At 46.0% G+C, this 12,962-nt stretch overlaps 1 protein-coding gene across 1 annotated transcript in view; it reads right to left on the bottom strand.

Annotated features, from left to right (window-relative positions):
* Positions 1-5,536, bottom strand: part of PPARGC1A (PPARG coactivator 1 alpha) — a 381,122-nt gene extending 375,586 nt beyond the window's left edge. Inside the window, exon 1 of the mRNA XM_064151329.1 lies at positions 4,906-5,536. Coding sequence (XP_064007399.1) covers positions 4,906-4,992 — 87 coding nt within the window. The 5' untranslated portion in view covers positions 4,993-5,536. The remainder of the gene's footprint in view (positions 1-4,905) is intronic.
* Positions 5,537-12,962: the final 7,426 nt, after the last annotated feature.

Here is a 12,962-nt window from a genome sequence, read left to right as displayed (position 1 = left end):
TTTTTTTCTTTAACTACCCAGTCTTTTCTGTTAACACTAAATCAAGATTGCTGCTTTTTCTTAACTAATTTACGTTTGACAGTGTTCTTTTAATTTGCAGAGACGTTACAGGCTTTGCTCAAATATAACTGAAGTTGAATGATGGTTTTATTCCATTGGTTTTCACAGTCAAATAATGTACAACTACTGACTGAGACTTTTCCCATTACATAAAGAGGTCTTAAAAAAAATTCATGAAGTGCACTGCCCCAGTCTTGTGCAGATTGATACTGTATCCTTCAGTCAGCATCCTCATATACACACGTACTTGGCATATGCTACACATGTGCAGTAACATGAACTCCTCTAGCTCATTTCCAAACCCCCACAGACTCTTGAGCTCTCCTGATCAAATTAATTTCTTTTTTTTTTAATCCAGAAACCATGGAAACTAAAGTAAGTGCAAAAGTCTCACTGGCTGTGGACCAAAACAGAAATGGCCATTGGACTCTCCCTAGTCAAAAGAACAAAATGCATTAAAGCAGTAGACTACATTCAGTCCAGCCCTCCAGAAGTACTGGCAGACACCTCTGACTGTTGGGGTGCTTCTGTCCCTGAATACATAAAGAAAAAGAGCCAAGGGACAACTTTGGCTCTTAGCTTAAATTTTCACTGACTGACTTATATACACAGAATGCATTCTGTGGATACTATGTCCTATAACACACTGCCATGTTTGAAAACACAGAGCAAAGAGACGGTGCCAAGGAGCAAGCCCTGAGCTGAGCACTGCAGGGAAAAAAGTCTCTCAACTGAGGGCAGTCACTAGGCAGCATGTTCTCGTTTTACTTCTGTACTGCAGGGATATTCTGGGGGTTGAATTAAAATATCTATCCAGATATATGCCTTAAGTCATAGGATTTCCTCCATAAACTACATTTCAAACTATTTTTGAGCACTTCCCAACCATATATATTAGTAACACAACAACGTATTCAGTCCTGGACTGGAGAGTGAAAAATAATTAATACAAATAATGCTGCCAGTTCAGCATGGACAGGTTATGCCCAAGAATATTACTGCTCTTGCAAGGCTGAATACCCCCTATGCAGTACTTAGAAATAGCTGTTCCTTCCTCATGACTACTAATTAAGAAGCAGATGTAAAGAGAATTTCAGTAAGCCAGAAGATACACTCGGGAAGTTTCCCAGGAACACATAGTCACAAAATAAAGAGCTAAAAGTGGAATTTTTTTACTGATGGTCTAAAAATGCAGATCATAGGATGAATCAACAGGAAATCTAGTGTGTCTTCCTCAGCCTTAGGTTTGCACACACTAGCAAGATAACGCACGTTAAGTTTATGCAACCACAATTCATAGTTCTCAGGATTTACAACTATACAGGATCACAGGATGTTAGGGGTTGGAAGGGACCCAAAGAGATCATCGAGTCCAACCTTCCCACCAGAGCAGGACGTTTGTCTAGTCTAGAATTTAGCATAATGGTTAAGTCCCTGCACTAAAAGAACTCTTAGCAAACTTCAGGAGAATAGTCAATCTTTTTGGAGGTCTCCTTAGCAATGCAAAGTCTTACTTGCAACCACTGCAGAGCCTTATTTTCTAGAAGACTGTCTCAAAAACGGATTCAAAATAGAATTTGTGAAGTTTCTAGACATAATTTTTTCCCACACAACATCTTCTGTGATGTATTTTGGAATTTAATATACTGGGGGAAAAAAAAGTTCCTTCCAAGAATATTACCAACAAATCATGCATAGAATTTTGTGTTTAAAAATGAACTGCAATAATGCCTCAGAAATATAAAAGATGAAATGCATCTCTCAACCTCCCTGAATTTGCAAACAGATGTCCTAGCTCTGCTTTCGAAACTACCAGATAGTATATTATATTTCTGAAAGAAATAACTGTTCTCTTTAACCCTGACCAGTCCCATTATTAAGTCTTATTCTGATTATTTATATTCTCATTAAAGTCTTGAGATGCCAGGAGAAGATGCCTTTTAGTAAGCAATGGCTGAAGTGCTACTGATATTATATAAGGGATCCTTTTACCTCGTACTAGATGTTGAGAGTGCATCATATTGATCTAAAAATGAAAACATGTTTTTTTTTCCAGCAGTCAGCCCATCTTCTCATCTCAGCACTTTGTTTTAAAGTTCTTCTGTTTGCTGTTTTGCTTTAAACAAGAGTATATAAAACAAATTCTACTTCAGCTAGGCTGCTATATTTAGCAAGAAGAAACGGTTTGCAAGCTCTGTCATAGGTTGTTTGGTTGTTTTTTTCCTGGATGCAATTCAGGTAAAAACAAATGCACGTAAATATGGCTGTCAAACTGAAGCCAACTCTGATTTTGTAAGTGTTAAAACTTGTAAGAAAAATCTATTTGCAGCAAAATCCCATATTCATTTTGATTTCATATTCAGACTAACATCTACTGCTAATCCTCAGCTGGTGAATTTGACTGATGTAAATGCTAACGTAATACGCAAAAGACTAAAATAGAAAGGAGCCTTGAGCACCAGAAAGAATATGTATCTTAAAAATTCTTCTCATCTTCACCCTGGAAAGTCTTGCAAGCTCGTCTGTTCCCACTGTAATGCTATATAATGATTATACCTTCTCCTTCTAAACTCCCTTCCTAATCATGCATATTTAATTCAACTTTGTGTATGTATTCTACAGTTTATATAGTCTGCTTATTTATAGACCTTCTGCATCCTGAATTATCTCCCCGTTTTCCCTTAGATACAGTTCAACAGTGGTATTTAGAACAAATCAACTCTGGAATTGTCAGCAATTCTTCCTCCTTCCACTGCGATACAGGCTTGCTCTCTTGAGCAGAAATGTAAGGGAACTATCATCTCACAATGCCATTCTCCCACCGAACTGTTTCGCTACAGAATGAAAGTAACTTTAAGGAACTGGTTTAAACCTGATTTTATTGTCTGTGTTCCTGACCGTTTTCCTCCTCTGATGGTTTCAAAGGAGTCTTGGTATGATTGCCTGCCTTTCATAGCAGGCATAAGCCCTTCTTAAATCTCAGTTACTTCCAAGGACTCGTATTCAGCAGGATAATAACGTCCGTTCTCTGCTCACATAACCACACCGGCGCCGGTCTGTGCACTCGGTATGCGCAGAGAAACAGGCAGCAGCAGGGGCTCGGCAGTACCCGGCCGCCCCAAACCACCGCTGGCAGCAAGCACAGAGCAAACTTACGCCGCGATGCCACGACTAGGGCTGTGAATTCGAACAGCCCACTGTCCACACACACCTGCCCCGAGCGATCCCCGTCTGCCCTAGAGACCAGCTAACGGCCGCCACCTCCCGCACCTGCCACCCTCTCGCCCCTCTAGGCCGGGGCCACCGGCGACACCTGACGGCTTCATCGAGCCAGAGGGGCCCCGGCGCGGTCCGGAAACTGCGATTCAGCGGCGGCTATGGGTCTGGTACGTGCCTCTGTGTGTTGCTCCCCACAAGAACCCCCCTCTCCTCGGCACAGGCGAGCTCGACTTATTCCCAGCTCGCAAGGCTCTTCCCCTGCCGGGGTAGCCAACCGACCAGCCAGCTTGACCCTGTCACCAGGTTGTCTTCCCAGCTGAGCCCGGCAAGTGTCCACTCGCACCTAGGACACCAGAGATCACTATTTATTCGGCTGATTCAATGGACGACCCGGTTATCAGGGCTCCAGGGCCCCATCACCACGACACGGCCCCCGAATCCCGCCGGCCGCTATCAGCTCCCGGAGGCAGCGGAGAGCGCGTGGCTTTTCGACTCCTCGCTGGGCGGTGCAAGCTCAGCCCGGCAACTGCCCGTTTGGGGATGTCAGACCCGGCAGAGCGGGGCCGTGAGCTGCGCGTCCTTCCGTGAGCTGAGCCGGCTCTGCCCCCCGCGGGGAGCCAGCGGGGAGGCGACACCTCTCCCCCCCGAAGCTCCCCTCAGGAGGGGCCGCAGGCAGCTCTCCTGCCCCCGCGCGGGCACCGCTGCCTGCACAGCCCGGGGCTGCCCTTCACCTGCTCCGCAGCCGCTTCCACCCGCTGCCCAACTTTTGCTGCCGCGCCAGAGCCCCCTTCCACACGCACGCACACCGGTGTAGTTTATAAATGACAGTTGCCTGTAGACTTTCACCAGACAAGCAGCGGGGGCAGCAGACTACAACAGTTACTTAATTAAAGACGTTTTGGAGGCTCCCAGAATAGCTCTCTCCCTCTGAGGCGCGATTTCTGGTTTCTCCTCACTCTCCCACACCGCCCGCCGCCCCAAGCGGGCCGGGCCACGGCGCGGGCAAGAGAGCCCGACCCGGCCGGAGGAGCCGTTACCGGGCTGCGCGCCCTGCATTGCACAGTCATCAAAGTTAAGTGCGCGGGGGAAGGGCTGAATCGGAATGAGAGGTGGGTAAAGCCGAACTATTTCCACCTAGGCGGGATCCGAAATTAAGAGGCTCAAGACACATGCAGCCATTTCTGAAGGAGAGGGAGACGGGTTGGGAGAGGAATATCCCTCTCGACCCAAGGCTGTGCTCCCCTCCCGACAAACTCATCTGCCTGCCCTCAGCGGGGACCCTCAACGTGTGGAGGACAGCGGCACGCGTAGCCCACGGGAAGACTCGGGAATGCTTCGCTCGAGTTGCCTTCCCGTGCTCCGAGTTGCTCCCGGGTAACGCGCAGCCTTCAGCGCACTACGGCCCCCGCTCCCCAACCCTCACGGGAGGGGCGAAGGCGGAGGAAAGGGTACTGAAAGGCACACGGGAAAAGGCTCTTTCCTCTGAGTTCTTTCCCCGGCTGATTCCTTCCCCACACGCTAAGCAGAAACACTTCCAGACCCTTTCTGCACAACCTTCGCCTCTTCCGAGGAACCCGGCGGGAGCAGCGGCGGCAGACGCGCCTCGCAGCACCGGCCACCTCTTACCTGGTTGTAGGAGGTCTCCCAGGAGGAGGTGTAGTTGTAAAAGAAGGAGGAGAAGCAAGCGTCTTCTGACAGCCCGCAGCCAGCCATCCTCTGGGCGCAAAAGCTCTTCGGGAAAGGCACGCAGCAGCCTTCGCAAACTCTTGCCGCTTGCGCGATCGCCGCTTGCCGGTGCTGGTGCCGGTGCTGCCAACGAGGAGTGCCGACGACAGCTTCGCCCCGGCGGCGGCTTGCGCGGTGCGTGCGAGAGGAGCGTGTGGCAGCGAGCGCGGCGGGATGGAGGCGCGGGGAACGCGTGTGTGCGGTGCCGGTGTGTCCGTGTGCGGGGTGTGTGCGTGTTTGTGGCGGCACCGAGGAGCCGGAGCCGGCGTCACGTGCGCGTGCTGACTCCGCTGCCGCCGCCGCCGCCGGGGACGGGCTGTGCTACAGACCCCGGCACTGAATCACCAGCACCGGGTGCCCTCTCCATCCCCACCCACCCCCGTCCCCCGCTCGGCAGCGCGGCCTGCGCCAGGAAACAGGGGGCGCTTGCAGGACCTGCGACTGCACCGCGGCGGGGAAGGAAACAGCGGGCAAGTGCCGACGCGCGTCCTCCCCCGCCGCGCCGGGGCAGCGCCGCTGAGGGCGGGCCCGCCCTCCCGGCCGCGGCCCGGCCTCCCCCGCTCCTCCCCGCGCCGCGCCGAGGCGTGCGGCACCGCGCTGAAAAGTTAGAACTCGGTTTCCACCGTGCGAGTCGAGGCCCGCGGGGGCTATGAGGGCACAGGGACCGGCCCGGATCCGCCTGAGGGAAAGAAGGGGCGGGAAATTTGATCTCAGCTGCCAGCGGGTCCCCGCCTTGTCAGGTGCAGGTGCCCGCGCTTGTTGCTGGTTTGCGGGTATTTTCCTCAGCACCTGGCTTTCAAGGAGCGGGAGAAAAGCGGGATAAATGCGGGATAAATGTATCTATCCTAGCGTGTCAGTGATGGCAGAAGTAGCGTGACCTCTCTCCTCACACACCGGTGCGTCCAGCCGCCGGCTCCTGTCGCAGCCGCGGTGACGAGGCCGCCCTGCAAAGGGGCCCCAGGTCGGCGGCAAGCCTACCGATCGTAAGGAAAAAGAAAACTGTCGGCCCACAAGCTCTCGTCGAATTGTTCACGGCACACAGATCACGCACAATATGATGATTTTAAAGTGTTTGTCAAGCAATTAGTACAAACAAACTGAGCGTGTTCCTTCGGCATTGCTTCTCCTGCTGGCTTACGCTGACCGTGTGCTGCTCCTTCAGACCATTTGTAGATGTTTTCAGTCAAGCAGCCATTACTGACAGGGTAATCATCCGTGTGGCTGTGCGCGACTTAGCACACCAGCATCTGTTACTGGGGTACGAAGGAGCAAGAAAACTTTGTTACTTCTGTTACTGCAAGCGTGCAACCAAAATAAAAATACCCGCAAACAACTGTTGTCTAATGTCCCATCCCAGTGTGCCGACAGCTCCATAGAAAGGCTCCTAAGGCGCACTCAGTCCTGTGAGCAGGAAGGAGTAAAGTGATGATAAAATAAACTCTCATAAGGAACTTGGAACAAATAGAATTGGTGAAGGGAGATTGGAACAAAATCTAGGAGCAATGGATGTAAGCTCCTGCACAGGAGGTTCCAGCTCAACACAAGGAGGGAGGTCTTGACTGTAAGGGTCCCAGCGCACTGGCACAGGCTGCCCAGAGAGGTTGTGGAGTCTCCTTCTCTGGAGCCTTTCAACGCCTGTCTGGATGTGTTCCTGTGTGACCTGAGCTAGATCGCATGGTCCTGCTCTGGCAGGGGGTTGGGCTCTATGACCTCTTTGGGTCCCTTCCAACCCCTGATATCCTGTGATCCTGTGTTTGAATAACAAAATTAACCTCAGGATAACTGTTAATACTCCACAAGTGCTGAAGAAAGAGGCCTGGCACAGGTAGATCTCAGATCTCTTCAGATACGTACACAACATGATACTGCACCAGAGTACTTGATAAAGAGTAGTGAACAGTTAGAAAGGCATCTTGGTAAATACAGCCTAGAATTTATTTTGTTTTGTTCTTTGCTTCCATGTTTGCAAAGTCTATCAAGTAAGCTAAAAGCTGTTTTCTTGGGTGGGGGTTGTGGGATTTTTACCTGCAAAGCCTGTCTGGGATGGGAATAAGGTGAACTGGGATGAAGCTTTCTAGCTGAGGCTGATGCTTCTCATCACCCCAAGTTTGATGCACAGATAGGACCAAGAGCAGAGGCTGCTGTTTGAGCCAGTAACAGATCTGGTATCACCAAGTGCCAGCTTTGGGGAGAGACCTCTCAAAGAGAAAACACACCCCATTGGCACAGGCAAAAGCCAGAACATGAACACATCTTTCTTCTCTTTATGCAGAATGGTCTCCTGCGAAATTCCCTGTAAAGCAAGGCTTTTAGAGGCCTTTGGTTTGAGAGAATATGAGATGAAGACATTCATCTTCCACTTCTGTGTTCCATGTAGACAGATTTGTACCAGAACAATCCCAAAGGAATTAGGATTCAACTCAGCTGGAGCCTTTAAATTAAGATCCTACAACACAAAGTGATACTCCATGGCTGTATGTTTTGCTTAGGCAGTTTAGTGGCCCTCCAGTGATCAGTGTAGCATCTAAAGTGAGTGCTGTGGTCCTCACTAATTTTAGAGCTTGTGACCATAAATACCTCAAAAAGTTTTATGGCTGCTATTCTTTTACTCACTATTGTCACTTCATTTTTTCTTTTTTCCCCCATGTTTTTAGCATTTGCAGACACCTAACTGTTCTTGTTCTTGACTTTACTGGACTTCCTTAGTTGGAAATCCCTTCTCACAGGCAAAAGCCTACACTCTAAAATAAAGTTGGAAGTTATCCTGGCATCTTATTTGCAGGTAGGGAAAGAAAAAAAGTCTATTTCTACTTAGCCTACTCATAAGTGCATAAAAGCCTTTTAAAGTCAATTAAGACAGTCCATAAAAATTGAAGAGGAAAGGCTTTAAAAGTCCACTGATAGGTTTTCTATTAGGCTAATACTTTAAAGCTTCCTTAGCACCTTTCATCAAATAATTTCATTTTGCTTTATGAACACTTCTAGAGCTAGCTATTATATCCTTTTAATATTTGAGGAGATCAACAGTTTAAGTACCAGACCCGTGGAAAAGTCAAGCAACATTGTTAGACAATGTTTATAAAAGCAATTAGCCCCAGAGGAGCAAAACCCTACTTAGAGCAGAAATCAGTGGAGATTCCAGACTCTTTATGTTTCTGTTTAACTCTCCTCTGCAATACAGAAATGTAAGATCGTACATAACTGAGAATGATTCCACCAGTGAGTGAGAACACAGCAACCAAGCTCACCTTCGTAGCATCATTTCAGTGTTCTGTTTCATTGGGGTTTTTTTGTGTGTGGTTGGTTTATTTTTTTCCACTGGCTTTTCACTGCATGCTAGCAGATGTCTTTTGTCACTTTCACCTGGCTAGACAGCACAGCTCCAGACTGGGACTTGGGAGCTCCCAAAACAGCTTCCACACCTGGGATTCCTCAGCCTCAACCATAACTGCTACATGTGCAGATTTTCCAGTATTAGTGTAACAGGCCAAGCACAGCTCTTCTCTAGTATCACAGAACACTACTCCCGAACCTCACTCTCACCTCACCATTCTCAAAAAGTTCTTCTGATAGAAAACTGCATTCAGAAAACATCACTGGAATCAAGACAGGGAGCAGAGACTTTCTGTCCACCAAATGGCACTGGTACAGGGATTTTACCAGAGCCAGTTTCTCTGAAATTCCAAGATGTGTCTTCTCATGATTCTGTATTACATGAATGGCTTCAACTAGTGTGCTAAGCTAGGTGCCTAATACCTGCTGCTGATGAAAAGGAGGGCAGTACCTGTGTTGAAGTCTTTACTGCTGTGAGAGAAGAAACACTCAAATAAACGGCCCTTGCAATTAGAGCAGAAGGTGGTGATGATAATTAGTTGCCATCAAATTTGTTACACTGTCTTGTACTGACAGACAGCTGTTACCCTTATTTGACAGAAAGTTTGGTTACACCAAAGAAATAACTGTCACTGGGGCTTTGGCACCCATGGTCTTCATCCCAGAGATGAGTCCAGGCTGTTAAGAATGTGGAAGAAAACAAACCAAAACCACCAACCCAACATCCAAACAAACAAACCCCTAAGTTTACTGACTGGTGAAGACTGCCTTTGCTGTTGTGCTTCACCCAGAAGACACAACAACAACTGAAGCTAGCTGACTGTTAAGATAGGATGGCAGCTCCAAGAAAAAGAGGACAGCAAAGAAGTATTTCATAAAGGTTGCTATGTGAGGCCATCAGAAATGTACTCATCTGCAGAAATTTACTCAATTGCAGATACACAACTTCAGAGCAAACAGCACCATTCTTCAAAACGTTTTGGTCTCACCATCAGTCTATTACTGCTTGCTCTTCATCCACGAGCTGATCCCATCTAGGCACTGGGTCATTGTGGTAATTGAAGTTATGTGAAATAGGCAACTGGATGAAGTAAAGCTGATTATTCAAAAAGAAAGAAAGGAGGAGAAAAGCGCCAGAAGTTTAAAAGCTAGATTACAGGAATTTGTGCTCATCTCAAAAAATGCAGGAAATTGTTTTCCTTGAATTCTGCAAGATCAAGTGTGCCACTGATTAAAACTTTGTCTACTGAAGTGGAAGAGTAGAACACTGATGAGTTTGATTGTCCTGCAAGCAAGATATTTTCAATGAGACTGTTAACAAAATGAAGCCACTATGATAATTTAATTCCTAGTTCAGGCCTTCCAGCAGCTTTTCTACATGAGTAATCTCCATCAGTTCAATACCCCCAGAATTATAAATAACAACCAGTGAATATCTGCCATTCAGACGTAGGCAGGCATGAACTTTTGAGGTAGTTCATAACTTTTATAGGCTCATTACCAATTAACTATGTAAATAAATTACTAAAGCCCTATCAGATTATCATTTCCCCCAAACAACATTCCTGTGATTGTAGTTATGAAGTAACTATATGAAGTAACAAATCAAAGGCGGGGGGGGGGGTGTCCTAGAATAACCCAAATTAGCAGGAATCAAGATGGTTGGCTTGCCGTGAGTCCCTGCCTCTGGTGTAAGTTATCTTCACATCTGAGAAAAAGCCCATGGCTATTTTGCCTGCTTCTGGGTGCATTCGGGTCACTGGCAAAATAGGGAGTGACATGAGCAGAGGAGACTCACCACGATTGTATCAGTCACGGTAGAGATGTGGTCAGATCACAAAAAGGGAAAGAGGCTCCATCATTCAGCCAAAGCTTATTGATGAAGCGATAGCACCTCAACAGCACAAAGTACATTACACATTCAAAACTTACTTGGCTGCTTCTTTGGCACTGCATGCTGTACCATGTACGTGGAAGAGGGAGAAAGACTCCCAGTCATACACTGCAGAACTCTGTATTTAATTGTCTTTTGCACAATCCCAAGAAAGGCTTTGGTCAATACAGAACTCCATTTTCACACAAGAAATGCCACAAAGCAGCAGAAACTCCTCAGAAATAACAGAGAGATGTTTCAAAGAGATTTGACAGCTCATGAACTTTGCATTTCTTCAGTGACATCATCCTAGTCAACCCAATTAATAAATCCAAACTTCACTAAGAGGGCAGGTGCTGGTACCACAGGTGGTGCTGCAGCTTGGAAGCATGTATCTCCCAAGGCCAAGGGAAGGAATAATCCTTGAAGCAGGTGAAAGGGACTGCAGTGAAGGCAGCTAGAATGGCTCTGAAAACTTTATTCATGTCAAAGTTTTGGAAGTAGTAAGAACAAAGATTTGCTGCTAACTTTGTTGCTAATTTAGGAAGTCTAGACAGCCCAGCACTGATAAAGCTGTTTTTCTAATCAAATTAGTTTGATCAAGAGACTGCTTGCTAAAAAAAGAAAATTAATTTCTGAAACCTCCCTGTACCTAATGAGAAATCTCAATGTTAGTCTCCTTTCAAGCCAGAAGACTACAAATGGTTGGATTTTTAAGCTTTACTTGCAAAAATATTCATTGCAGGCAATTACTGTGTGAAGAACAAATATGATTATGTAGGAATCATGAAGCAGGCCATTACCATTTCATGTAACTGAATCTTTTCCTCTTCGCTTTTCTTCCTGTACTCCTTCTCCAGAAACAAGCAGCATTTCTCCAGGCTGCAGAGAAACCACAACTGCCATCGCTTCACCCTGTAACCTCCTACTTGACAGTGCTTGAGAATGTAGAAGAGCAGACATTGGAGCAGGGTTTGGATTTCCGCAGCAGCAAGTCCAACAAGGAGACTCAGAGCAAAAATGTGCAAAGCACAGCCCTAAACTAGCATCCAAAATGAAATATTTCAGTTCTCTTGTTCCCACTCCTGTATGGATTTTTCTTCAATGCCAGTTTGCTTACAGGGAGAAGCTGTTCATTGACCATAGATTTAGTGAAAATTAAATGTCTGTTTTCAACAAACAGAGTACATTTTATTGTGAACATTAAGACTGGATTTTAATTCTTGCCTATTCTTCTCTCTGGTTTCTGCTCTGCATCAAATTGGTTTTTTAAAAGTATGTAAAAAGTAGCAGTAATTGCAGTTTACTTCCATTACATTGTGTAACCCAAACAACTCATTGGAACAAAGCTGCCAATATCCTCTTGGACAGCATGTAGAAACCTTTCCTGAACAGCACAGCTTTTAACCTGCTGTACAAACTCTAAGCCTTTCAGGAAAGGCTCACAGTGCATTAATTTCTTCTTTTAAAAGAAAGATGCTATTCCCATCCCAGTCAAAGGCTTATCAGCTACTTGTTATTCAACATGCCAAATCAAACAACCTCAAAGACACCATTCAAAGGTTTGAAAGGTTTAGTTCGTAATTCTTTAAAATCACACGTGAATTTTGATAGTAAACACTAGAGACTCCAGAAAGCTGGAAAGGTTGATGGGTTTGAGATTAAAAGGGGTTACTAATACAAGCAGAAGCCAAATAATTAAGCAGAGAAAGCAGTCAGGAACTAGGTCCACCAACAACCCTCCACCCTGCAGAGCCCAGTAAGTGCTCGATGCTTTGATAGTCGAGTGTTTATGCTGCTGGAAACATTAATGTGATACGCTTACAAAATAAACACTGAACTCAGATGGAAGGCAAGAGCCAACTTTAGCTAAAAGAATAAGACCAGCCCAAAACAATACATGTTTAGAGCCACAGGAAATATTTATTATCAACATTAATTTGTGCCGTGTTTTTATTTTTCTGTACAACATAACTAGTGCATGGCTTCTGTAGCTGGAGAAAGCTTAAAGATTCACTCAGAGCCAAGATGTACACAAATGGAAATTGTTTTATCATCTGCCCAACATGCATTCAGTGTTCCTGAGAAACTGCCATATCTGAGTTGAAGCTGCAGAATTACACCACCTCCAATCAGCAGAGCTGTTGCTGCTGCCACAGGAATGTTATTTCACTGCTGTTACCATATTTAGTTTAATCCCTCGGTGCTGGAAGATGGGATCTCCTTGATGCCAACCACTTATCTCAAAAGCATCAGCACGAATTGGAGGCAGCCCAAGCTCCTCATTTATGAAAGCCAAAGCGAAGAGAGGGGTGAGCGCTCTCATGTCACAGTTCCATCCTGGGTTTAAAGCTGCTCAGTGCAAGCTCAAAAATATCTGATGCTGGTGTCAGTGGGGATTGATGCCCAGTTCTGTACCAGGACAGCTCTGGAAAGTACACCACAAAGCTGCCAGGATAAGGTGCATCAGCAGAAAAAAATGAAGCAGGTTAGCCAAATAGATCATCTTTCTCTACTTCACATAAATCTTATGTCATGTACATAGTCCTGAAGTTAAATAAATTAATAGGTCAACAGAGTCAACAGGTACAAGATTATACTTCCAATAGCAAAAGATGTTTATTATGAAAAGCTTCATCTGTTGTAACAGCAAGATAAATGGCTGAGATAAACGGCTGCTCCTCACCAATTACAGGAAGTGAATAAATTCATCTACTTCATAACACAACTCTGCTTCCTAGGGTCAGCACGT

Source organism: Pogoniulus pusillus, chromosome 11, assembly GCF_015220805.1.
Source record: "Pogoniulus pusillus isolate bPogPus1 chromosome 11, bPogPus1.pri, whole genome shotgun sequence".
NCBI classification, from domain to species: Eukaryota; Metazoa; Chordata; class Aves; order Piciformes; family Lybiidae; genus Pogoniulus; species Pogoniulus pusillus.
Note: the sequence above shows the minus strand (reverse complement) of the source record. Positions and strands in the feature narration are given on the sequence as shown.